General features: G+C 38.0%; 1 protein-coding gene across 8 annotated transcripts in view; it reads right to left on the bottom strand.

The window, feature by feature from the left end:
- TMEM116 (transmembrane protein 116) overlaps positions 1–26,708 on the bottom strand; it is a 96,841-nt gene that overhangs the window by 49,582 nt on the left and 20,551 nt on the right. For all 8 annotated transcript variants that reach the window (XM_047698347.1, XM_047698350.1, XM_047698352.1 and 5 more), the window contains exon 4: positions 23,135–23,266. In XM_047698347.1, the coding sequence (XP_047554303.1) occupies positions 23,135–23,266 (132 nt within the window). The remainder of the gene's footprint in view (positions 1–23,134; positions 23,267–26,708) is intronic.

Below are 26,708 nucleotides of genomic sequence, written 5' to 3' on the forward strand. Positions count from 1 at the left end.
AGTCCTGGGATCGAGCCTCACATTGGGCTCTCTGCTTAGCAGGGAACCTGCTTCCTCCTCTCCCTCTCTCTGCCTGCCTCTCTAAATACTTGTGATCTCTGTCAAATAAATAAATAAAATCTTAAAAAAATGGGCAGAAAACATGAATAGATATTTCTCCAAAATAGACACAGAAATGGCTAACAGACAAATGAAAAAAATGTTCAATGTCTCTCAGCATCAGGAAAATACAAATCAAAACCACAATGAGATACCACCTCACACCAGTCAGAATGGCTAAAATTAACAACTTAGGAAACAAGAGATGTTTGCAAGGATGTGGAGGAAGGGGAACCCTCTAACACTGTTGGTGGGAATACAAACTGGTACAGCCACTCTGGAAAACAGTATGGAGGTTCCTCAAAAAGTTAAACACAGAGCTACCCTATGACCCAGCAATTGCACTACCGGGTATTTATCCAATGGATATGCAGTCATCTGAAGAGGCACATGACCCCCAGTGCTCATAGCAGCAATGCTCACAATACCCAAACTATGGAAGAGCCCAGATGTCCATCAACAGATGAAAGGATAAAGATGTATATGTGTATACATATACAATGGAATATTACTAATCCATCAAAAAGAATTAAATCTTACCGTTTGCAATGATGTGGATGGAAATGGAGGGAATTATGATAAGCGAAATAAGTCAATCAAAGAAAAACAATTATCATATGACTTCACTCATATGTGGAAATTAAGAAACAAAACAGAAGACCATAGGGGAATGGAGGGAATAAGATGAAATCAGAGAGAGTGACAAACCATAATAGACTCTTAACTAGAAGAAACAAACTAAGGGTTACTGGAGGGGAGGTGGGTAGAGGGTTGGGGTAACTGGGTGAGGGCACTAAGGAAGGCACTTAATGGAATGAGCACTGGGTGTTATACGCAACTGATGAATCACTAAATTCTACCTCTGAAACAGTAGTACACTATATGTTAATTGAATTTAAATAAAATTAAACAGGGCGCCTGGATGGCTCAGTGGGTTAAAGCCTCTGCCTTCGGCTCAGGTCATGATCTCAGGGTCCTGAGATCGAGCCCCGCATCGGGCTCTCTGCTCAAGCGGGGAGCCTGCTTCCTCCTCTCTCTCTGTCTGCCTCTCTGCCTACTTGTGATCTCTGTCTGTCAAATAAATAATTAAATAAATAAATAAATAAATAAATAAATAAAATTAAACAAATGAATGTAATAGGATTCTATACATTACAATTGGTCATGACATCCCAATAACTAAATAGTTGTTGGATTAGTTTTATCCCTATATAGCTTGCTCAATATTTTTTATGTTGATTGCTGACACCATTATATACTCATGATTTTTAAACTCCCATGTTTTTCTAAGAGTTTCATTGTTTCAGCTCTGAAATTTTAAGCCTCTAATCCACTTTGAGTTAATATTTGTGTATTGTGTAATGTAAGTTCAGCCTTTTGCATGTAGATATCCAGTTGACCAAACACAATTTATTGAAAAGGCTATACTTTCCCCGCTGAACTATTTTAGCCACTATGTCAAAAGTTGATTGTTTAAAATGTTAGGGTTTACTTCTGGGCTCTCAGCTCTATTCCATTGACATATATGTCAATCTTTATGCCAGTACACACTGTCTTGATTAATGAAACTTTGTAGTAAGTTTCAAAATCAGGAAGTGTAGGTAGTCTGACTCCTTTCTTTTTCAAGATCGTTTTGGCCACTCTGGGTCCTTTGTATTTCCACATAAATTTTGGATCAACTCATCAATTTCTACAAAAAAAAGGCAGTTGGAACTTTCATAGGAATTGTGATAAAACTGTAGGTCACTTGGGGATCATCTTGTTGTCATCTTAAAAATATTGTCTTATACAACTATCATATGATCTCCCTGATATGAGGAAGTGGAGATGCAATGTGAGGGGTTTGGTGGGTAGGAAAAGAAAAAAATGAAACAAGATGGGATTGGGAGGGAGACAAACCATCAGAGACTCTTAATCTCACAAAACAAACTGAGGGTTGCTGGGGGGAGGGGGGTCAGGAGAGGGGGAGGGGGGTCAGGAGAGGGGGAGGGGTTATGGACATTGGGGAGGGTATGTGCTATGGTGAGGGCTGTGAAGTGTGTAAACCTGGCGATTCACAGACCTGTACCCCTGGGGCTAAAAATACATTATATGTTTATAAAAAAAAAAAAAAAACACTTAGAAAACAAAACAAAACAAAAAAAAATATTGTCTTATATGGGCACCTAGCTGGCTGGGTTGGTTAGGTAAACTAACTCTTGATTTGGCTCAGGTCATGATCACAGGATCCTGGGATCGAGCCCCAGGTCAGGCTCCCTGTTCAGTGGGGAGTCTACTTGTCTCCCTCCCCCTCTACCCCTACTCAGCTTGTGTTCTCTCTCTCTCTCTCTCAAATAAATCTACAAAAAAAAATTGTCTTGTGAGGCATGCATGGCTGGCTCAGAGAGTAGAACATGCAACCCTTGATCTAGGGGGTGTGAGTTCAAGCCCCATATTGGACCTAGAACTTACCTTGATAAAAAAAGAAAAAAATACTGTTTTTGATCCATCAACATAGAATTCCTTTCCATTTACTTAGACTTTATTTGTCAACAATATTTTATAGTTTCTAGCATACTATTTTTTTTAAATATTTTATTTATTTATTTGACAGAGATCACAAGTAGGCAGAGAGAGAGGAGGAAGCAGGTTCCCTGTGGAGCAGAGAGCGCGATGCGGGGCTCGATCCCAGGATGCTGGGATCATGACCTGAGCCAAAGGCAGAGGCTTTAACTTACTGAGCCACCCAGGCACCCCCCAGGATCATTACTTTTAAAGCATGGATACTTCTCCACTATTTGCATGAACCATTATTTACTTAATCATTCTTTAACTGATAGTTATTTGAGTTCTAACCTCTTATTATTACAAAAAATGATGTATGAGTAACATTTTTGCCCAGTCATGCAAATATTTCCAAAGAATAAATTTCTGGGGGCGTCTGCCTGCCTCTCTGTCTACATGTGATCTCTCTCTGCCAAATAAATAAATAAATAAAATCTTTAAAAAAAAAAAAAAAGATTTTATTTATTTGATAGAGAGAGACACAATGAAAGAGGGAACACAAGCAGGGGGAGTGGGAGAGGAAGAAACAGGCTTCTTGCCAAGCAGGGAGCCCGATGTGGGGCTCAATCCCAGGACCCTGGGATCATGACCTGAGCAGAAGGCAGACACTTGACATCTGAGCCACCCAGGTGCCATGCCATCTTGTTATTATTTTAATTCATACTTTAATTATTAGAAGGATTGAGCATCTTTTCATTTATTGGACTTTTTATTTCTTCTGGAAACTTCCCATTTACATATTCTGTGGGTCAAATTAATCTCTTGCAAAGCCCACCCAGCTCAACCAAACAGTCAAACATACATGGTTATTATAAGCCACTGACCTCTATATAGTCACTGACCTCTCAAAAATGACAGCTTAAGTAGGAGGGAACAAAATCACACTGTCATTATCAAGGTATAACAGCCACCTTGGCTTATGTCCCAGATAGGCAGTCCATGAATTTAGCTTCAGTCCATGAAATGCTACAGTCCATGAATTTAGCTTCCAAGATCTCTGTAAGGAACATGCCTAATTTTAAGATTCATTGTATCCAGAGAAGCTAAGGATATCATTCCAAACAGGTATTAATGCTTTATTTACAACCTTCCTAGTTTGGGTATATTTCATTTATCAGGGGTCATTTTTACTGTAAAAAATGTTGGGGGCGCCTGGGTGGCTCAGTTGTTAAGCGTCTGCCTTCGGCTCAGGTCTATCCCAGCCTCCTGGGATGGAGCCACACATCAGGCTCTCTGCTCGGCGGGAAGCCTTCTTCTCCCTCTCCCACTCCCCGTGCTTGTATTCCCTCTCTCATTGTCTCTCTCTGTGTCAAATACATGAAATCTTAAAAAAAGAAAAAAAGAAATGTCGCCTGCTAAAAAAAGAAAAAAAGAAATGTTCCAACCTAGCTGATTTCCAAAAGAATAGTAGGCATACCTTGTTCTATTGTGCCTTACTCTACTGCTCTTTACAGATACTGCATTTTTTACAAATAGGTTTGTGGAAACCCTATATCAACCAAGTCTACTGGCACCATTTTCCCAACAGCATTTGTGTACTTCATGTCTCTCTTTTACATTCCAGTAATTCTCAAACTATTTCAAACTTTTTCATTATACTATATTTGTTATGGTGACCTTTGATCTTTAATGTTACTATTGTAATGGTTTGGGACCCCCAAAACCATACCCATACAAGACAATGAACTTAATCGATAAATACTGTGTGTGTCCTGACTCCTGTAGCAACTGGCCATTCCTCCATCTCTCCTTTTCCTCAGTCCTCCCTATTCTCTGAAACATAACAATATTGAAATTAAGCATCTTAATAATCTGCAATGGCTTCTATAATTGTTTAACCAAAAGGAAGAGTAGCATGTTTCTCAGATTATTACTTTTTAAAGATTTTATTTATTTATTTGACAGAGAGAGAGAGATCACAAGTAGGCAGAGAGGCAGGCAGAGACAGAGGGGTAGCAGGCTCCCTGCTAAGCAGAGAGCCCAATGCAGGGCTCGATCCCAGGACCCTGAGATCATGACCTGAGCCGAAGGCAGAAGCTTAACCCACTGAGCCACCCAGGCCCCCCCTCAGATTATTTTTTTTTAAGATTTTACTTATTTTAGAGAGAGACAGTGAGAGAGCGCAAGTGGGGAGGAGAGGAAGAAGCAGGCTCCCCACTGAGTTCAGCGCCAGAATCCCGGGACCATGACCTCTGCAGAAGGCAGATGCTGAACAAATTGAGCCACCGAGGCACCCCTGTTTCTCACTTTATTTTTTATTTTTAAAGATTTTATTTATTTATTTATTTGACAGAGAGAGAGAGAGAGAGAGAGAGAGAGAGAGAACACAAGCAGGGGAGTGGGAGAGGGAAAAGCAGGCTCCCTGATGAGCAGGAAGCCTGATGTAGGGCTTGATCCCAGGACCCTGGGATGGTGACCTGAGCAGAAGGGAGACGCTTAATGACTGAGCAACCCAGGCACCAGTTTTTCACTTTAAACTAAAAGCTAGAAATGGTTAAGCTTAGTGAGGAAGGCATGTCAAAAGCCAAGACAGGCCAAAAGCTTGGCCTCTTATATCAGTTAGCAAACTTGTGAGTGCAAAGAAAAAGTTCTTAAAGGAAATTAGAAAAGCTATTCCAATGAACACAAAAATGATAAGTGAAACAACCTTATTGCTGATAGAGCTTCAGTGATCTAAATAGAAGATTAAACTAATCGCAACAATGCCTTAAGCCAAAACCTAATCTAGAGCAAGGCCCTAACTCTTCAATTCTATGAAGACTGAGAGAAGTGAGGATGCTATAGCAGGACACTTTGAAGCTAGCAGAAGTTGGTTCATGAGATTTAAGAAAAGAAGCCATCTCCATAACATAAAAGTACAAGGTAAAGCAGTAAGTGTTGATGTAGAAGCTGCGGCAAGTTACTGATAAGATCTAGCTATGATAATTAATGGTGGCTACACGAGACAACAGATTTTCAATATAGATGAAGCAGCCTTTTATTGAAAGAAGATGCTGTCTAGCACTTTCCTAGTTAGAGAGGAGAGTCAAGTCAATGCTTGGCTTTAAAGCTTCAAAAGACAGGCTAACTTTCAGGGGCATCTGGGTGGCTTAGTTGGTTAAGCATCTGCCTCTTGCTCGGGTCATGATACCAGGGTCCTAGGACTGAGGCCCATGTCAGGCTCTCTGCTCACTGGGCAACTTGCTCCTACCTCTTCCTCTGCCCCTCTCCCTTCACATACCTTCCCACCCACCGCGTCCCAGCTCATGCTCTCTCACTCATGCTCTCTCAAATAAATAAATAAAATCTTTGATTAAAAAAGGGGGGGGGCGCCTGGGAGGCTCACTCAGTTAAGCCTCTGCCTTCGGCTCAGGTCATGATCTCACGGTCCTGGTACTGAGCCCTGCATTGGGCTCTCTGCTCGGTGGGGAGCCTGTTTCCCCCTCTCTGTCTGCCTCTCTGCCTACTTATGATCTCTCTCTCTGTCAAATAAATAAAAAAAAATATTAACAAAAGTAAAATAAAATAAAAGGACTGGCTAACTTTCTTGTTAGGGGCTAATGCAACTGTTGACTTTAAGTTGAAGCCAAATGCTCATTTACTTTCAGAAAGAAATCTAGGACCCTTAAGAATCATGCTAAGTCTACTCTGCCTGTCCTCTAGAAATGAAAAAAAAAAAAAGAGAGAGAAAGAAAGAAAGAAAAAAAGAAGCCTGCCTGAATGACAGCACATCTGTTTACAACATGGTTTACTGAATAATTTTAACCCACTGTTGAGAACTGCTGCTCAGAAAAAAAGATTCCTTTCAAAATATTACTGCTCATTGACAATGTACTGGGTCACCCAAGAGCTCTGATAGAAATACACAATGAGACCAATATTGTTTTCCTGCCTGCTAACACAATATCCATTCTGCATCCCATGGGATCAAGGAGTAATTTAGACTTTCAAGTTTTATTATTTAATACATTTCATAAGGCTATAACTGTCACAGATAGTAATGTCTCTGACTGATCTAGGTAAAGTAAATTGAAAATCTCTGGAAAACATTCATCATTCTAGTAACATTAAGAACATTTGTGATTCTTTGGAAGAGGTCAAAATATTGGGGTTTGGGGAGGGATAGGGTGGCTGTGCGATGGACACTGGGGAGGGTATGTGCTGTGGTGAGTGCTGTAAATTGTCTAAGACTGAGGATTCACAGACCTGTACCCCTGAGGCAAATAATACATTATATGTTAATAAAATAATATTTTTAAAAATCAACATTAACAGGAGTTTGGAAGAAGCTGATTCTAACCCACATGTATGACTTTGAGGTATTTAAAACTTCAGTGGAGGAAGTACTTCAGATGTGGTGGAAATCGTGAGAGAACTAGAAGTGGAGCCTGAAGATGTGACTAAATTTCTGCAATCTCATGATCAGACTTTAAAGGATGTGTGCTCCAAAGTATAGGATAATGACTGCCACACTGTAAACAAGAAGTTTTCATCAAATAACTCTGAGTTCCTTTACCCAAGGCCATAGGCAGATGCAAGTTTAGATTTTAGGAAAAAATCTTAAAGAAAGATCCCTAAAACCTTCCCACCATTACTATGACAAACATATGAGAGAAGTGATGATCTATAATAGGGAGTGGTGTCCTTTAAATTACATGGCTATTCAACACTGGCAGTTTTAAGAAGCGATAGGTATCCACTATATACAATGGAATATGACTCACCCACAAAAATGAATGAAATCTTCCATTTGCAACAACATGGATGGATCTAGAGAATATTATGCTAAGTGATATAGAGAAAGAAAAATACCATATGATTTCACTCATATGTGGAATTTAAGAAACAAAACAAAAGAGCAAAGAGAGAGAAAGAGAGAGACACCAAGAAACAGACTTTTAATTAGAGAATTGATGGTTACCAGAGGGGAGGGAGTTGGGGGCTTGGGTAAAATAAATGATGGGGATTAAGGACTACACCTGTCATGATGAGCACCAGGTGATGTATGGAAGTGTTGAATCACTATATAGTATACCTGAAACTAATATAACACTGTATGTTAACTAACTGGAATTAAAATTAAAACTTAAAAAAAAGGTAATTTCATTTAAGTCCAGTAGAGGGAACCAGGATGTCATCATATCTGACTGATTCCTCCCCCCCCACCCCACTAGATATGTAAACATTCTAAATTTGACACTTCTCACAGGTTTCAGATTTAAAAATCTGTAAAATCCTGAGAGCATCGTTGTTAACAACCTTGATGATTATGACTAATATTAACATTCTTCAATATCAAATGGGGTGACTAATGATAAATTTATCATCCTTTGGGGCACCTGGGCTGCTGAGATGGTTAAGCATTTGCCTTTGGCTCAGGGCATGATCTCCAGATCCTGGGATCAAGCCCCATGTCAGGCTCCCAGATTGGCAGGGAGTCTGCTTCTCTCCCTCTCCCTCTGCTTCTTCCACTGCTTGTGCTCTTTCTCTCTCTCTCGCTCTCAAATAAATAAATAAAATCTTTTTAAAAATAAAATAAATTTATCATCCTAACTACTTGTAGTCTTTTGAGACACTCACAACTCATCAAATCCATTATCTTTATTCTCCTAAAATCCCAGTGAGGCAAACAGTTACAGAATGACTACCATGTAAAAAGAAGGACTTATAATAGAGAAGATGAGTAAGAACCATCTATTCAACCTTATATTTGTAAGATGCCTTATAACTTAAAAGTACTTTTACATATGTACTGACATATGATCTTTATTTTTTGATATAAAAAACAAAACTAGTACTTTAACATGACTTATTTAAGGTCTGTTAAGCAGCAGAAGCAAGCTCACTTCTATTATTAAATTAGTAAAAAACCAATGTAAGAACTTATTTGCCTCAAATATCCTCTACACCAATCTAAAACAGATCCAAAAGATAACTCCAGAATCTCAATTTTCAACCAGACCTTTTTTTGTTTTTTTTTTAATTGAATCCTGAAACTAAACAAGATCTTAATAGCTTATTTAGTTCACTCATGTACAAAATGAAGATACCTAAATTTAAAATGTGGTTTTCTACTTTTTTTTAATTGTCTTGAAAAGACAGCAGCTCAAACTTACCATAGAAAATAGAAATATAGTATAATCTAGTATAAAAATACTCTCAGATGGGATTTTTGAGCAAATCCATACTTGTCTTTGTAGACAAGGACACATTCTCTGAGCAACAGAAAATAAGGTAAGAGAATTCCACTCTAAAGTAGACTCTAGATGTCCCAAAACACTTAACAGTTTGGGTAAAGATACTTCTGTTACATGGACCTAGTATACAAGGGGTTTTTGCTATTGTTGTTAGAAGTATTTACCCTTAACAAAGGCGAGTGGTCATGACACAAATCTGTTCTGTCACAGATCAGAAATGGTGCCATGGCATTAATCAGATGTTGGTTAGTACACCATGGCTAAAAGAGATAGCTAGCTAAAGTGGGCTAGCATCAGAAATCTACCCATAGAAAAGGGCTTAGGGCCTTTAAGCATGAAATTAAATCCAGAGAAGTCAGCTATCAATTAGCAAAAGTTTATATGAGGTCCTATTATATTTAAACCAGACCCTAAAAATCACAATAATAATGTCACACAAACCACCAGCCACTGTAAAATTTAGGCCTTGGAGTTAGGCAGGCTAAGCCCAAAAGGTCAGAGAGGCAGTGAGAATGTATTAACAAGCAAATATCATGAAGTAAAATCCTAGATAAGAGGATATTTTTAATAGACTGCTTTTTACCAGACAAATTCAGAAGGTAACAGATCAGTAAATATGGGGAGGAAACAAAAGGCCTGCAGGTGAATTCTGTTCCTAAGAAGATCAGCAGATATCCTATTTTACCTCCAAAAATAACAAGAACAGCAATAATTCACACTAGGAGCAAGTACTTTGCATTTTTACCAAATTTAATCTTCATGACAACCCTAAGAATCCCATCATTATTCATATCTTACAAGGGAAACTAAGACTTAGGAAAAATATCTTGCTTAAAAATCATACAGCTAATAGGTACCAGAGCTGGGATTTAAACCCAGACCTGTTTGACTCCAAACTCTATGCTTTAACTCCAAGCCACGATTTTCATGTTGTCTGCAATCCAAACTGGTATCTCTCAAGTATGTGACCAGCATATTCTTCTAGGAAATGAAACATGGTTCATTCACTAAGAAAAGGTGACTGCTGACACTTCAACCCATGTCAAAATAAATACTAGAATAGCCAAAAGTAAATAGAGAAGCAGACTGGGATAGTGTCTGGCACTGTCATTTTCCCTTATCTTATTTCTCTATCACAGTTATCTCTGATCAACAAAAATACTAGCACAGCAATAATCCTAGACCCTTTTAGAAAAAGCAAGGAATTTGGTCCTGATCCCAAGATTGATCAGGGGGACAATCATATACAAATTAACCTTCTTGGTATAGATCTAATCATCTAACAGAATTAAAAATTCTCAGCATCTTAGACTATGGATCAGATTCCATCTTTCAGACCCAAATGCTATACGCCAGACAAAACCTTCAGATTCCAATGTTATGGTGGCATGGTAACATCTATTTACTGGTTGGCTGAGTTTACTAAAAAGAGAGCACTTGGAAAATCTCACATCTTAATTTATTAATCAAAGAATGAAATTATTTCTGATGGCCTAGTTCTCAAACTCACTTTGCTTCTCAGATAAGTTCCAGAACAAATGACTAGCTCTTGGTAAATGATTTCTTCCGTTCCAGTTCACTGAAGACACATAAAAGCACCAGAGCTGCAGTGAGCCAGTGTTCATCCCTGACCAGCTCTGGGTCTCCTATAAAACTCTTTTCATTATCTAAATCAGGCAAGAACTCAGTAACTCCAACACATAATAAAGTAATAACATAAGAGGTGAATAAGCCTGATTCTAATTTGCATCCCAAAGCCACCCCAATAGAGGAGGAAAAGCTCAAAACAAAACAAAAATCCACATGTCCTGAAGCTTTAACATCTGAAACCTGGAAAGAGCTATGAAGGCCTATATAGTGCAGTAATTTCCAAATGCTAGTTCAAAAATTAGTGGTGATCCCTGACTAAAGAGGCATTGGTCTAAGAAATATTGAGAAAAAGATAGGAATGTAATTAAATTTTTCATATAGCTAAATCTACTAATTTCAAGAGTCCATGTTCTTGGGGCACCTGGGTGGCTCTGTGGGTTAAAGCCTCTGCCTTCGGCTCAGGTCATGATCCCAGGGTCCTGGGATCGAGCCCCGCATCCCAACCAGCTCTCTGCTCAGCGGGGAGCCTGCTTCCCCCCTTTCTCTCTGCCTACTTGTGAGCTCTCTCTCTGTCAAATAAATAAATAAAATCTTTTAAAAAATAAAATAAAAATAAAGAGTCCATGTTCCAGTCTGAGACTATATTTTTTAGTATGAATTGTTATTCCTTTTATGAAATTAGGTAGTATTTGTTTAAAAGTATTCCTAATTTAGCAAAATAGCAACAGTATGAAAACTCACATTTTTCTCTTTAGTTTTACTCATTTGTGAAACCCTGAAGTCCAGGAATCTGTGAACCACTTATCTGGTATATCACCTGGAAATCCATTTCACATGGATGAAAATTACACATACATTTGACAGGGAAACACCAAACTGACCCTAATGATTTATTCCTGCATAATACTCAAGATTTCTACCCATACTATTTTCCTACTACTGCTTAAGCCCATTTTCTTTCATTCTGCTTCAGTGGAATTAATTAATAACTACTAAATATGTTCTAAAAATCTTGGCACTTGTTTTCTTTTTTTTTTTTTTTTTTTTTAAAGATTTTATTTATTTATTTGACAGAGAGAAATCACAAGTAAGCAGAGAGGCAGGCAGAGAGAGAGGAGGAAGCAGGCTCCCCGCTGAGCAGAAAGCCCGATGCGGGGCTCGAACCCAGGACCTGGGATCATGACCTGAGCCGAAGGCAGCGGCTTAACCCACTGAGCCACCCAGGCGCCCCTTGGCACTTATTTTCAAAAAATTTTTTTCTCAAAGGATCTCGCTTGGGGCCCCTGGGTGGCTCAGTGGGTTAAAGCCTCTGCCTTAAGGGCTCAGGTCATGATCCCAGAGTCCTGGGACAGGCTCTCTGCTCAGCCGGGAGCCTGCTTCCCACTCTCTCTCTGCCTACTTGTGATCTCTGTCAAAGAAATAAATTAAAAAATCTTAAAAAAAATTTTTTTTTAAACAAATAAAAGGATCTCACTGTTCAAAGAATGAAACTGGAAATTTAAATTAAGGAACCTGAATATCTTGTTTGTTTAGATCAGGTGACAAGTCCTTTCCTTACTATGACTCTTGGAAATCTAGGACCTCTCATCTGGTTGTGCAAATAAGGAGTGCCCCACCTCCACCCACTCCTAGTGTTTTTCTCAAGAACAAATTACAAAGGAGTGAGAGACATTAATCTCAACTGGTTGAACTGTGAAAGTTAGGGGTAGAAAAGGGAGGTGAACTTTTACTTTTCATTTGTAAACCCCAGGTATGCAAAAACACGTGTTTTAATTTTTATCAAGAACATGTATTAATTTTATAAATTAAAACAAATCTTTATGTAGAAAAGCTAAAAAATAAAAATTTTCCATTTTTAAGGAAAGATGTATTTTTTAGTCTCCAGGTCTCTATAGAGTTATTGAACTTGGAACCAGGATTCTCCAGTAACACAGAGAGACATAAAAGAGCCAATTTGGGTTTGCTCTTATGACATAATAAATACATGTAGTTCCTGACACAGCGCTCCTAAAACCCTTGGAATTTTCTGAGTGATGAGAATGATAGGGGTATCTCACACAGAGCTCCTAAATCCCTTGAAATTTCCTGCGTCATAGGAGCACCTTTTGTTCTAATGAGATGATACTTGGTGGGCTCCTGGATAGCTGGTTACCAGAAAGATCAAACCATGACTTGAGACTTAGAACTTTCAGCCCTACATCCCCAGGGTGAGGAGAGAGGCTAGAGACTGAATTAATAATTGATCATGCCTACAAGATGAAGCCTCCATAAAAAACTCTAAACTACAAGATGTGGAAAGCTTCTGGGCTGGTAAACACATCCAACTCCACAGGGACAGAAGCTCCTGCATTCAGGACCCTTTTGGACTTATGTATCCGTTTATCTGGCTATTCATCTGTATCCTTAATTATATCCAACTAGCAATAATGATTGTTGTAAAAATCAAATGACTTCCTCAAAATCATATGGAGTCTCAACAGCAAAACAATGCAGTAATAATTGTCATTTCTGATACCCCTGCTAATGGAAACATCTTCTGATGGATGTACAAAATAAACAGAGACAGAGGATAGATGTCCACATACACAGTTCATAGTTATGGCAGCTTGATGTTGAGCATATTCCTGGGGAAAGAGCTCGGTGGTCGCTGGCTGGGGAACGCACTGCCTCTATAATGGCTTGCTGCAAAACAAACACTGGATGCTATTTTTGTTTTTGCCTTTTTCCACAAAAGCCAAAATCCTCCTTGGATTTCTTTTGGTTTGTAAGGACAGGTATTCATGGAGGTCTTTATTTTTATTTTATTTTATTTTATTTATTTATTTGAGAGAGAGAGAGAGAGAGAGACAGTGAGAGAGGGAACACAAGCAGGGGGAGTGAGAGGGAGAAGCAGGCTTTCCAGTAGAGCAAGGAGCCTGATGTGGGGCTTGATCCCAGCATCCTGGGATCATGAACTGAGCCCAAGGCAGACACTTAACAACTGAGCCACCCAGGTGCCCCTCATGCAGGTCTTTCTTAAAAGCAAAGAGGTATAACACAAACTATTGACAAGTCAGGGATACCTATGTCTCATTCTCTCCTAAAGTTGAATAAATGGACCAACTGACTATTCAAATGAATTGTGTGTTTCAATATAAAGAAAAGCCCCAAGTTAAATAGCATTTTTTTTCCTCCAAGCTGACAGAGTTGATCAGGAGGGAAGACAACAGGGAATATTAAAACATTAATCTGAAACAGTCTAGACATTTTTCTATTCTAAAGAATAACTTAAATATTTATTGAGAATTATTTAAATAATATATTCCTCTAAAAGCTCCAAGTTAACCCTGAATCCAAACACTGAAGTTTTTTAGTGGCACCTGGGTGGCTCAGTGGGTTAAGCCTCTGCCTTCAGCTCAGGTCATGATCTCAGGGTCCTGGGATCGAGCCCCGCATCAGGCTCTCTGCTCAGCAGGGAGTCTACTTGCCCCTCTGCCTCTCTGCCTACTTGTGATTTCTCTCTCTGTCAAATAAATAAATAAAATCTTAAAAAATAACAACAACAACAAAAAAACGCTGAAGTTCTTTGAGCATTTTCTTAGACCCAACCTTTACTTATGAATTTCTATGGCCAAGATGGAATAACAAGAACTCAATTCACCTTTCTGGCAAACAAACAAAAAAGACAGTCAAAACATTTCAAACAAGAGTTTCAAGACACAAGACATCAAATAACAAAATCAGTGATCTCTGAAACATGGAAACATGGGATGAGCCACAGAACTACCTCAGCTTTCTTTCTTTCTTTTTTTTTTTTTAAGATCTATTTATTTATTTGAGAGAGAGAGAGCATGCCCATGAGGGAGGGCAGGACAAAGGGGTAAAGAGAGAATCTCAAGCAGACTCCCAACACTGAGCACAGAGCCAGATGTGGGGCTTGATCTCACAGCCCTGAGATCATGACCTGAGCCAAATTAAGAGTTGGCCACTTAACCAACAGAGCCACCCAGGCATCCCTACCTCAGCTTACTTTTTTAAAATTTTATTTTATTTATTTATTTGAGAGAGAGAGAAAGTGAGAGAGAGAGAGAGAGAGAGCACAAGAGGGGGTAGGGACAGAGGGAGAAGCAGACTCACCACTGAGGAGGGAGCCCAATGCAGGACTTGATCCCAAGACTCCGGGATCATGACCTGAGCCAAAGGTCACTCAATCAACTGAGCCACCCAGGCATCCTCAGCTTATTTTATAATATATATATACATACACACACACACACACACACACACACACATAAATTTTTTATATAACATATATAAAACATATATAAACATATATAAGAACATATATATAAATAATAATATATATACACACATATAAATTTTTATATATAAACATATAAAAATTTATATATATAAACATATAAAAATTTATATATGTGTGTGTATATATTATGTATGTATTTATTTATTTATTTTGGTCAGAGAGAGAGAGAGAGAGGACAAACAGGGAGAGCAGCAGGCAGAGGCAGAAGAAGACTCCGGGCTGAGCAGGGAGCCTGATGCGGGACTCAATCCCAGCATCCTGAGATCATGACCTGAGCCAAAGGCAGACATTTAACCAACTGAGCCACCCAGGCACACCTCAGCTTACTTTCTAAAGAGTTCCCATGCTATAGTACAGGAAGACAAAACTAAGGGAGGGCTCGGCAAACTCTGAGTTGAGGAGTTAGAAATGAGAATCCAGGAAGACTAAGGCTGCTAGAGTTCATAGAACAGAGTGCTGGAGAGGAAAGAGCTGCTCAGAGCACCCTGGATATTTGCAGGTCTTCCTTGAGTATTCAGCGAAGTACTGATTGATGCATGTGTGTCAGGGAACTATCCAAAGCTGAAAGAACTATCTAAAAGTATTACAGAATAGTATCTAGAGTTCACATAGGCCCAAAAGTAGTTCGTACCACCAAGATATCAAAAAACTGGTAATTCAACAGGACATAAGGTAGAGTACTCAGGAAGGTCTTGGCTCAGTTGTGAGAAATAATTAGCCTGAGACTGAGCATCACTCCAGAACTAACTAAAAAAAATCATAAAAGGAAGATCTGAGAGATTCAAACTATTTCTAAGTAAATTATCTGCATCTAAGGAGAAAATACAAGAATGGTTGTAGGTATAGAGAAATATCTAGTACACCCCAAATATAAAATTCACAGTGCCTGACATCCAATAAAAGATGCAAAGAGGGAGTAAAACATGATCCATACAGAGAAGAATAATCAATCAACTGAAACTACCCAAAACTGAAACAAATATTAGAATTAACAGTAAAAGACAATAAAATAGTTATTATATTCTATCTCATATTTTTAATAATTAGAAACATGGAAGGTATTTTTAAAGACCTTATTTGAGCTGTTAAAGATAAAACTACAATGGAGGAAGTAAAAATAATACAGATTAGACACTACAGAAGAAATGACTAATGAATCTGAAAGTATAACAAAGGAAAATACTCAAAATGAAAAACAAAGCCAAAAGACAAAAACAAAGAATCCAAAAACTGAAAAAGCATGAGTGAACTATGGGAAAGCTTCAAGTACCATTATATATAGGTAATAGGATGCCTGAAAGGAGTGCAAGTAGTGGGGAAAAGGGAAACAGACAACATATTTGAAAGAAATAATGAACAAAAGCTTTCCAAATTTGATGAAGACTATAAACTCATAGATACAAAAGCTCAATTAATCCCAAGGAAAAGAAATACAAAGAAAATGACACCAAGGCCCATCATAATCAAATTATTCATTTTTAAAAAGATTTTATTTATTTATTTGTCAGAGAGAGAGCTCACATGCACAAGCAGGGGGAGCAGCAGATAGAGGGAGAAGCAGGCTCCTTGCTGAGCAAAGAGTCTGATGAGGGACTGGATTCTAGGACTCTGGGATCATGACCTGAGCTGAATGCAGATGCTTAACCAGCTGAGCCATCCAGGTGTCCCAAATTATTCATTTTTAAGACAAAATCTTAAAAGCAGCCAGAGGAAAAAAGATGCAGAGAGGAACAAAGATATAGTATCAGATTTCTTAAAGGAAACAGTTCAAGCAAAAAGACAGTGAAGAGATATGTTAAAGTACCAAAATTTTCTCAATCCACAAATCTATACCCAGCAAATATACTCTCAAAAACAAAGGCAAAATAGACATTTTCAAACACACAAAAGCAGACCCACAACATAAGAAATGTTAAAGAGTATGCCTCAGGCAGAAGAAAAATGTTATCACACAAAAATCTGAATTTACCCAAAAGAATGAAAAACATTGGGACTAATAAGTATAAAAGATTTTTTTATTATTTAAATCTCTGTAATGATAATTAACTGAGCAAATATAAAAATATATTGTGAGCTTTACAGTATACATATAAGAAATACATGGCAATAAGCATAAAGCCCAGGAGAGGAGAAATGAAAGTATTACATTGTAAGATTGTCACCCTACATGTGAAGAGATATGATTATTACTTCAACTATGATAAGTTAAAATGTATACTATGAACCCTGTAACATAACCACTAAAGTAACACAACAAAGGGTTTTAGCTAATAAGCCAACAAGGGAGATAAAAGGTAATAATAAAAATAGTATATTAGGGGCACCTGGGTGGGTTAAGCCTCTGCCTTCAGCTCAGGTCATGATCTCAGGGTCCTGGGATCGAACCCCATGTCAGGCTCCCTGCTTGGCGGGAAGCCTGCTTCCCCTGCTCTCTCTGACTGCCTCTCTGCCTACTTGTGATCTCTCTCTCTCTCTCTGTCAAATAAATAAATAAAATCTTTAAATATATATATATATAATATATTATTATATATATTGTATTATATATTGTATTATATATATTATAAATAATATATAATAATATATATATAAATCCAAAAAGGGAGAAAAAGGAAGAAAAGGGAAAAAAGAGCAAAACAGAAAACAAAGGGCAAAATGATAGATTCAAATAAAACAGTACAATCAAATTAAGTGTAAGTGGCCTAAAAACCACAATTAAAAGGCAGAGATTGTTGGACTGGATAAAATACTAAGACCTAAATACATGCTGGTTACAAGAAATGCATTTTAAATAAAAATATACAAATAATTTAAATTTACAAGGAGATAAGAAGATATATCATGCTAACAATAAATGAAAGTGAAATAACAAAACAGTAACAAAAGGTGAAATGGCTATTTAAATATCAGAAACAAAGTAAATTACAGAGCAAAGAAAATTACCAAGGATAAAGTTCATTTCATCATGGCAACTAGTTCATCTAAACAAAAGAATATAAAAATCTTAAATTTGTATACTCCTTGGGAGAGAACTTAAGAATACACGAAGCAAGAACTAATAGAACTAAAATGAAAAATAGATAAACCCACAATTATTATCAGTTATTATCAATTATCAATTATTATCACTATCTTTCACTAATGAATACAATAGGTAGACAGAAAAACAGCAAGAATCTAATAGACTTGAAGGTCACTATCAATCAACCTGACATAATCAACAAGTATAGAACATTCCATCCAGTGACAGTAGAGTACATCCTAAAATCCACACATAACCATAAGGGACCCTGAGATTGTTTTGACTAAAACAATCTTTTTCGTCTTTTTTAAAAATTTAAATTCAATTAATTAACATTTAATGTATTGTTTCAAGGGCACAGGTCTGTGATTCATCAGTCTTATACGATACCTGGTGTCATTACAACACATACCCCATCCCTCCACCTCACTCCCCTCCAGCAACCCTGAGTTTATTCCCTAAGATTAAGAGTTTTTTAAGGTTTGTCTTCCTCTCTGGTTTCATCTTGTTTCATTCTTCCCTCTCTTCCCCTATGAACCTCTGTCTTGTTTCTTAAATTCCATATATCAGTGAGATCATATAATTGTCTTTCTCTGATTGTCTTATTTCACTTAGCATAATACCCTCTAGTTCCATCCACTTCGTTGCAAATGGCAAGATTTTTTTTTTGATGGCTGCCAAAATAATCTTTAAAAAGAACAAAGTTGGAGGACTCCCACTTCCCAGTTTCAAAACTTAGTACAAAGTAACAGTAATTGAAACAGTGTGATACTGCCTTAAAGACAGACAAATAGAAATGACAGATCAGAATAGAAAGCCTGGAATAAAATGTCACATGTAAGTCATATGATTTTAAACAAGAGTAGCAAGACCATTTAGTGAGGAAAGGACAGTCTTTTTAGCAAATGGTATTTAAAATACTGAATATCGGGCACCTGGGTGACTCAGTGGGTTAAGCCTCTGCCTTCAGCTCAAGTCATAATCCCAGGGTCCTGGGATCAAGCCCCTTATCAGGCTCCCTGCTGGGTGGGGAGCCTGCTTCTCCCTCTCTCACTCCCCCTGCTTGTGTTCCTTCTCTTGCTCTGTCTCTTTCTTTCTGTCAAATAAATAAATAAATATTTAAAAAAAATAAAATACTGAATATCCACATGCACATGAATGAAGCTGGACACTTACACTATATACAAAAATTAGTTTAAAATAGATCAAAGACTTAAACCTAAGAGGTAAAACTATAAAACTCCTAGCAGAAGACATAGGGGAAAAGCTTCATGACCCTGGGCTTGGCAATGATTTCCTGAATACAAAATCAAAAGCACGGGCAACAAAAGAAACAATATATTGGACTACATCAAAATTAAACATTTCTGGGGCACCTGGGTGGCTCAGTGGGTTAAAGCCTCTGCCTTCGGCTCAGGTCATGATCTCAGGGTCCTGGGATCGAGCCCCGCATCGGGCTCTCTGCTCAGTGGGGAGCCTGCTTCCTCCTCTCTCTCTGCCTGCCTCTCTGCCTACTTGTGATCTCTCTCTGTCAAATAAATAAATAAAATCTTAAAAAAAAAATTAAACATTTCTGTGCATTAAAAGACATAATCTACAGAGTGAAAGGGCAACCTATGAAAGAATGGGAGAAAATATTTGTAAATCATATATTTGAAAAGGAATTAATATTCATAATACATAAAGAAGCCCTATGAATCAACAACAAATTTAAAAATGGACAAAGAACTTGAATAAACATTTCTTCACAATAGATATAAAAGTGGTCAATAAGCACACAAGATATTTAACATCACTAATATCATTGACTTTTTTAAAAGATTTTATTTATTTATTTGAGAGACAGAGAGAGCATAAGCAGGGCAGAGGGAGAGGGAGAAGCAGACTCCCTGCTGAGCAAGGAGCAGGGAGCAAGATGTGGGGCTCTATCCCAGGACCCTGGGATCATAACCTGAGCCGAAGGCAGATGCTTAACTGACTGAGCCACCCAGGTGTCCCTAAACTGTACATTTAAAAATGTCAGGATGTAAATTTTGTTGCATGTTTTTAACCCAATTTTTAAAAAAATTTAATGATTAAAATGGTCTTATGATATGTACTTTACCACAATTTAAAAAAAGTTAGGGGTGCCTGGGTGGCTGGGTTGGTTAAGCATGGGCTCTTGGTTTCAGCTCAGGTCATGATCTCAGGGTCATGAGATGGAGCCCTGCATCAGGCTCAAGCTGAGCATGGAGACTGCTTAAGATTCTCTCTCTCCAGGCACCTGGGTGGCTCAGCTGGTTAAGTAACTGCCTTCAGTTCATGTCATGATCTTTGGGACCTAGGATTGAGCCCCACATCCAGCTCCCTGCTCAGCAGAGAGTCTGCTTCTCCCTCTCCCTCTGCCCTCTCCCTCTCTGTGCAATGATTGTGCAATGATCTCTTTGTGCTCTCTCTCAAATAAAGAAATAAAATCTATAAAAAAAAAAAAGATTCTCTCTCCCTCTGCCCCTCCCCCACTCAAATGCGCTTTCTCTCTCACTAAATAAATAAGAATAACTAAATAAGCTAGTGTGTTTTAGCCCTCTTCAGCCCATCCCTCCCATTGATTACAAACAAAAACTCTCGGAAAATATAAAAATTAACTGCTTGAAGACTGAAAAGTAAAAATCAAACAAAGGAATCAAATACAGAGAAGCAAACTGCACAAAAGTAAGTTTCCCAAACCTTTCTCTCTTGCTCTCTTATAGCTTTTCCTCAAGTGTACATCCCAATCATAATGCCTCTCAATGAAGGCCCCTGGAACCCTAACAGAAACCTATATTCTAGGCCACATAAACCAAAGAATGTCCCATTTCAGGCAGGAAAGTGTAGGTGGAAACCCAAAAGTGACAGAGCAAGAAAAGCAGATGTCCTAATTCTGTGTATGATGCCATATAAGTCTCAACCTAACCACTGCACTATGCACGCACATGACAGCCCAAAACAAGCATAGCTAAGGCTTAGAGAACTAGGCATAGAGAACTTAAACCTAAAAATGATGAAATGAAATTCACATTCTAGGGCACCTGGATGGCTCTGTTGGTTAAGTGACTGCCTTCAGCTCGGGTCATGATCCTGGAGTCCCAAGACCAAGTTCCACATCAGGCTCCCTACTCAATAGGGAGTCTGCTTCCCTCTCTGACCCTCCCCCACTCCTGCTCTCTCTCTCTCAAATAAATTTTAAAAATTGTTAAAAAAAAAAAAAAAAAGGAATTCACATTCTAAACCTAATCAGGTTGATTGTCTGCCAAACAAAAACATTAGCATTCTCCAGAGAATTACAAAAGAACCCCAAGTCTATGATATGTCGCAGTCACAATGTCCAAGATGAAACCCTAAATTACTTGACACACAAAGAACAAAAATTTGTCACCCATTATCATGGGAGAAGACAATCAACAAACACCAACTTAGAGATGGCCAGATATTGGAAATATCCAACCAAAAAAAATTTTTTTTAAGATTTTTTTATTTATCTGACAGAAAGAGACACAGCAAGAGAGGGAACACAAGCAGGGGGAATGGGAGAGGGAGAAGCAGGCTTCCCGCTGAGCAGGAAGCCTGATGCAGAGCTTGATCCCAGGACCCTGGAATCATGACCTGAGTTGAAGGCAGACACTTAATGACTGAGCCATCCAGGTGCCACCAACCAAAAATTTTTTAAAGCAATTATTATAATTCATATGCTCCATGAGGTAAAAGAAAACAAACTTGAAATTATTTTGGGGGGTGATGAAATAGAAATGTTTGTTATCTTAGTTGTAGTAATGATTTTTTTTTTAAGATTTTATTTATTTATTTAACAGAGAGAAAGAGAGAGCTCACAAGTAGGCAGAGAAGCAGGTGGGGGGGGGGTAGGGGAAGCAGGCTCTCCACTGAGCAGAGAGCCCAAAGTGGGGGTCAATCTCAGGACACTGAGATCATGACCTGAGCTGAAGGCAGAGGCTTAACCCACTGAGCCACCCAGGTGCCCCATGTGGTAATGATTTGAAAGGGATATATATATACTAAAAAAGATAAAATTGTACACTTTAAATATTGTTGTGTAGGGGCACCTGAATGGTTCAGTTAAGCATCTGACTTTGGCTTGGGTCATGATCTTGGGCTCCTGGGACTGAGCCCACATCGGGCTCCCTGCTCAGTGGGGGCTCTGCTTCTCTGCTTCTCCCTCTTCCTCTGCCCTCCCCACCCCCACTCATGTTTTCTCCCTCTCTCAAATAAATAAAATCTTTTAAATAAATCTCATTTATTATATGTATAGCTCAATAAAATTATAAAAAAAAACAAAGTAACATTAATCATACCTATGCCAAGCACAAGGTAAACAATATTAACGATCACTTTACAGACTAGGAGATAGGAGACTAAAGTTCAGAAATTATTAAGTATTTGCCTAAGGTTACAAAGTTAACTGGGTCCAGAATTCTATACAGATTTTTTTTTACTTCCAAAACTATATTATTTCCTTAGCTGAAAATATAATACAGTGTTACTCAATTTATGAGATATTAGGACTGAATAAAGTATGTTTTTATGATACTAAAATTCATGAGATATTTAATATATATTAGTACATGGATTTCATACCACCAATTACATGTATTATTTTCATACTAAATTGAAAGAAATATTCCCTCTAGTAACAAATGTCAAAGGAAACACATAGCGGTGAGTACCAATTGCATTTTAACCTCTACTTTTTCACACAGCAAGTCTGAGAAATATAAGAAACATATACAGATGGTACTGTGTGGGTTAATCCACTGTGTGGGTTAATAAAATCTGTGAAAAATCTATAATCCATACATGATAATCTATAGTATTTCCCAATTGAAGCCAATGTTTATTCCTTTTTTTTCCATTTTATTTTATTTTATTTTATTTTATTTTATTTCTTTTCAGGGTCAATGCTTATTCTTTTAATAAAAAAATGTATTATTCTCAAAAGCTGCTGTTAAAGAATGTTTTATTACATGGAAGTACACTCATGATATGTTGAAAAATAAAAGCAAATTATACGAAGTATTAATGTGTTATTTGTTTTAAAATGCATATATGTACAGAGAAAAAGATTGGAAAGATATATAATATATATAAAATAATATGTGAGTGATTATAGGTGATTTTAATTATCTTTTTGCTTCTCTGAATTTTCCACACTTTCTATAATAAACAAGCAGTGTTTTTTTTAGTATATGTGCTGCTGAAGTGAGCATAACAAGCTGTGTTTTTTAATATGGAAAAATATTAAGAGCTGTTGTTTCAAAGGATAACAATAAACAAAGGGATCCCACTTACCAAGATGGATTATCTTTACTTTCTATTTAGGTCTGAGTATACCTGTCTTACAAGATACAGTCACAGTCTAGTACCACTCACCTGTCCAACTGCTTGCAAGTTATAGCAGACAATGTCCTTATTGGCTACTGAAGTTCCATAAAGAAGTGCCTTAATGAGCCAGCATATCCCCAGGAGAAGGTCAGAGAAGCTCAGATAAAAGAGTGGCCTTATCTGTCAAAGCAACAAGAGCCTCATTTTATAAATGATGTAGCTAGGAGAATAATAATCAATTATTTTTAAGTTATATCTTTCTAGGAGAAACCTGGGCATCATTTTTCTGGGGTCTCTGTCATTGGTGGACTGTGGGGAATGTAAAGGAATACTCCACGTAGGAAGGAATCTGTAATTTCAACTATCCCAACTATCCTGGAATAAGACTACTCATGGATAGATTAGCATTGACCTTCTTCCTTATAGACATATTCATTCCTCAGATTCAGGGACAAAGGAAAGAATGGAGAGATAAGAAATTTTGTGATGGGAAACACACCACAAATAGAAAATTAAAAGTACTTGAGCTGCACGGCCAACATCTTCTAACAATAGGAAATGAGATCATCAGCTGAGTGTTTAGGGATATGGTTAACACTCAAAGAAAATAAAAATGGGTTTTTAAAATCTTAATACAGTTTAACTTGCATTTTTCTCACTTTTCTTTATTGAAAAAATTGTAAGATATTTAAAGTGTGCAATGTGATGATTTGATAGACAGGTACATTGTGAAAGGATTTCCCCAAGTTAACACCTCCATCACCACACACATTTACTTTTTTTTGGTTCTACTCTTTTAGCAAATTTCAATTACACAACAGTATTATCAACTATAGTCACCACATTATACATTACATCCTCAGACTTTATTCATCTTATTTCATCAATGAAAACTCAGAGTAGGGGGTGCCTGGGTGGCTCAACGGGTTAAGCCTCTACCTTTGGCTCAAGTCATGATCTCAGGGTCCTGGAATCAAGCCCCAAATAGGGCTCTGTTCAGCAGGGAGCCTGCTTCCCCTTTCTCTGCCTGCCTCTCTGCCTACTTGTGATCTCTCTCTCTCTCTGTCCAATAAATAAATAAAATCTTAAAAAAAAAAAAAGAAAGAAAACTCAGAGTAGGAAAAAATATTGGTATGAATTGTATATGCTGTTTTTCGATTTCTCACCCCATCAGTGAAGTCTGTCCTTCTTTGTCACTTTCTAGTATTCTTCCCCTTTTGCCCTCCCAACTCCCACTTTTCTAAAAATAGTATTGTTTAGCATACAGAGAAAATTATAAAATGTTTATTGAGAGACATCAAAGAAGATCTAGAGTGAAGATATACACTATGTTCATGGATTGTAAGACCTAAGATTACAAAAATGTAAGTTCTCCCTAAATTGATATATAGATTAAATGCAATCTCAATTGTATTTCAACATATTTTCTTGTGGAAATTGACAAGCTGGCTTTATATCTGATGTAGAAATATAAAATATCAAGACAACCAAGACATTCTTGATAAAAAAGGAGAAAGAAGATTTGTCCTACACGTAGCAAAACTTAATATAAAGCTAGAGTGTAGATACTGTGGTACTAGCATAGGGATAAGCAATAGACAAACAGAATACAGAGCTCAAACAAACCTAAGCATATATAAAAATTTTTGATACATGATAGAAGGGCTTTTTATTTTTTTTTTTTTAAGATTTTATTTATTTGACAGAGATCACAAGTAGGCAGAGAGGCAGGCAGAGAGAGAGGAGGAAGCAGGCTCCCCGCCGAGCAGAGAGCCCGATGCGGGGCTCGATCCCAGGACCCCGGGACCATGACCTGAACCGAAGGCAGAGGCTTTAACCCACTGAGCCACCCAGGCGCCCCTAGAAGGGCTTTTTATTTTTTTATTTTTTTTTTTAAAGATTTTATTTATTTATTTGACAGAGAGAGATCACAAGCAGATGGAGAGGCAGACAGAGAAAGAGAGAGAGGGAAGCAGGCTCCCTGCTGAGCAGAGAGCCCGATGCGGGGCTCGATCCCAGGACCCTGAGATCATGACCTGAGCCGAAGGCAGCGGCTTAACCCACTGAGCCACCCAGGCGCCCTAGAAGGGCTTTTTAAAAAAAATACTTATTTATTCAACAGAGAGAGAGAGACCACAAGCAAGGGGAGCAGCAGAGGGAGAAGGAGAAGCAGACTCCCCACTGAGCAGGGAGCCCTACTGCAGGGCTCGATCCCAGGACCCTGAGATCATGACTCAAGGCAAAGGCAGACATTTAACCATCTGAGCCACCCAGGTGTCCCTAGAAATGGCTTTTTTAGAAAATTTTTATTATTATTGGCAAAATTATTATTATTACTGTATTATTGTGGAACTCAAACTTACAACCCTGAGATCAAGATTTGCAGCCTCTGCTGACTGAGCCAGCCAGGCATCACAAAGTGGCTTTCTGGATCAAGAAAGAAAGGATAGGGACGCCTGGGTGGCTCAGTTGGTTAAGCAGCTGCCTTCGGCTCAGGTCATGATCCCAGCGTCCTGGGATCGAGTCCCACATCGGGCTCCTTGCTTGGCGGGGAGCCTGCTTCTCCCTCTGCCTCTGCCTGCCATTCTGTCTGCCTGTGCTCGCTCGCTCTCCTCTCTCTCTGACAAATAAATAAAATCTTTAAAAAAAAAAAAAAAAGAAAGAAAGAAAGGATAGTCTTTTCAAAACATGATGTTGCGGGGTGCCTGGGTGGCTCAGTCATTAAGCGTCCGCCTTTGGCTCAGGTCCTGATCCCAGGGTCCTAGGATCAAGCTCCACTTCTGGCTCCCTGCTCAGCAGGAAGAAAGCCTGCTTATCCCTCTCCCCTCCCCCGCTTGTGTTCCCTCTCTCTGTCTCTCTCAGTTAAATAAATAAATAAAATCTTAAAACAAAACCACAACAACCATGATGTTGCAACAACTGGGGTCTATATGGATAAAAATAAAAGTGGACCCCTACGTTCTATCTCACACACTCAAAAATGAGTTCCAACTGGCTTAAATAACTAAACATGGAAAGCAAAACCCATAAAAAATTTGTTTTAGATAACAGAGGAGAATGTCTTCAACTTTTGGCCAGGGAAACTTTTCCTAAACAAAAGAAAAGGACTCTAAAAGGAAGTAATTGAAAAATTCAACCAGTGAAAAAAGAAAAATGTGTCAAAAGACACCACCAAGAAAGTGAAAAGACATGCCACAAAATGGGAGAAGATTATCTGCAGCACATAAAACTAACAAAGGACCGGTATCAAAACAAAATTAAAAACAAAAACTCTTACAAAGCAATTAAAAAAAAAAACCTAGTAGAAAAAAATAGGCAAAAGATGTGAACAGGTAGTTAAAAGGAAATCCAAATGACTATAAACGTATGAAAATATGCCTAACATCATTAGTAATCAAGGAAATGAAAAATTAAGTCCACAAAAAATTATACATTCATGGCAAAAAATTTTTAAATCTGACAATATCCAGGATTAATGGAAAAATAAAGCAATGAAACCTTTCCTACCCTACTGGCACAACCATTTAGAAAAAGTTTGGCATTATCTAGGAATATGCCTCTCCTACAGCAATTCTATCATTAGGTAAATGTTTGCATGTGTGCACCAGAAGACATGGACAAG

The sequence above is a fragment of the Lutra lutra genome, chromosome 12 (assembly GCF_902655055.1).
Source record: "Lutra lutra chromosome 12, mLutLut1.2, whole genome shotgun sequence".
Lineage (NCBI taxonomy): Eukaryota > Metazoa > Chordata > Mammalia > Carnivora > Mustelidae > Lutra > Lutra lutra.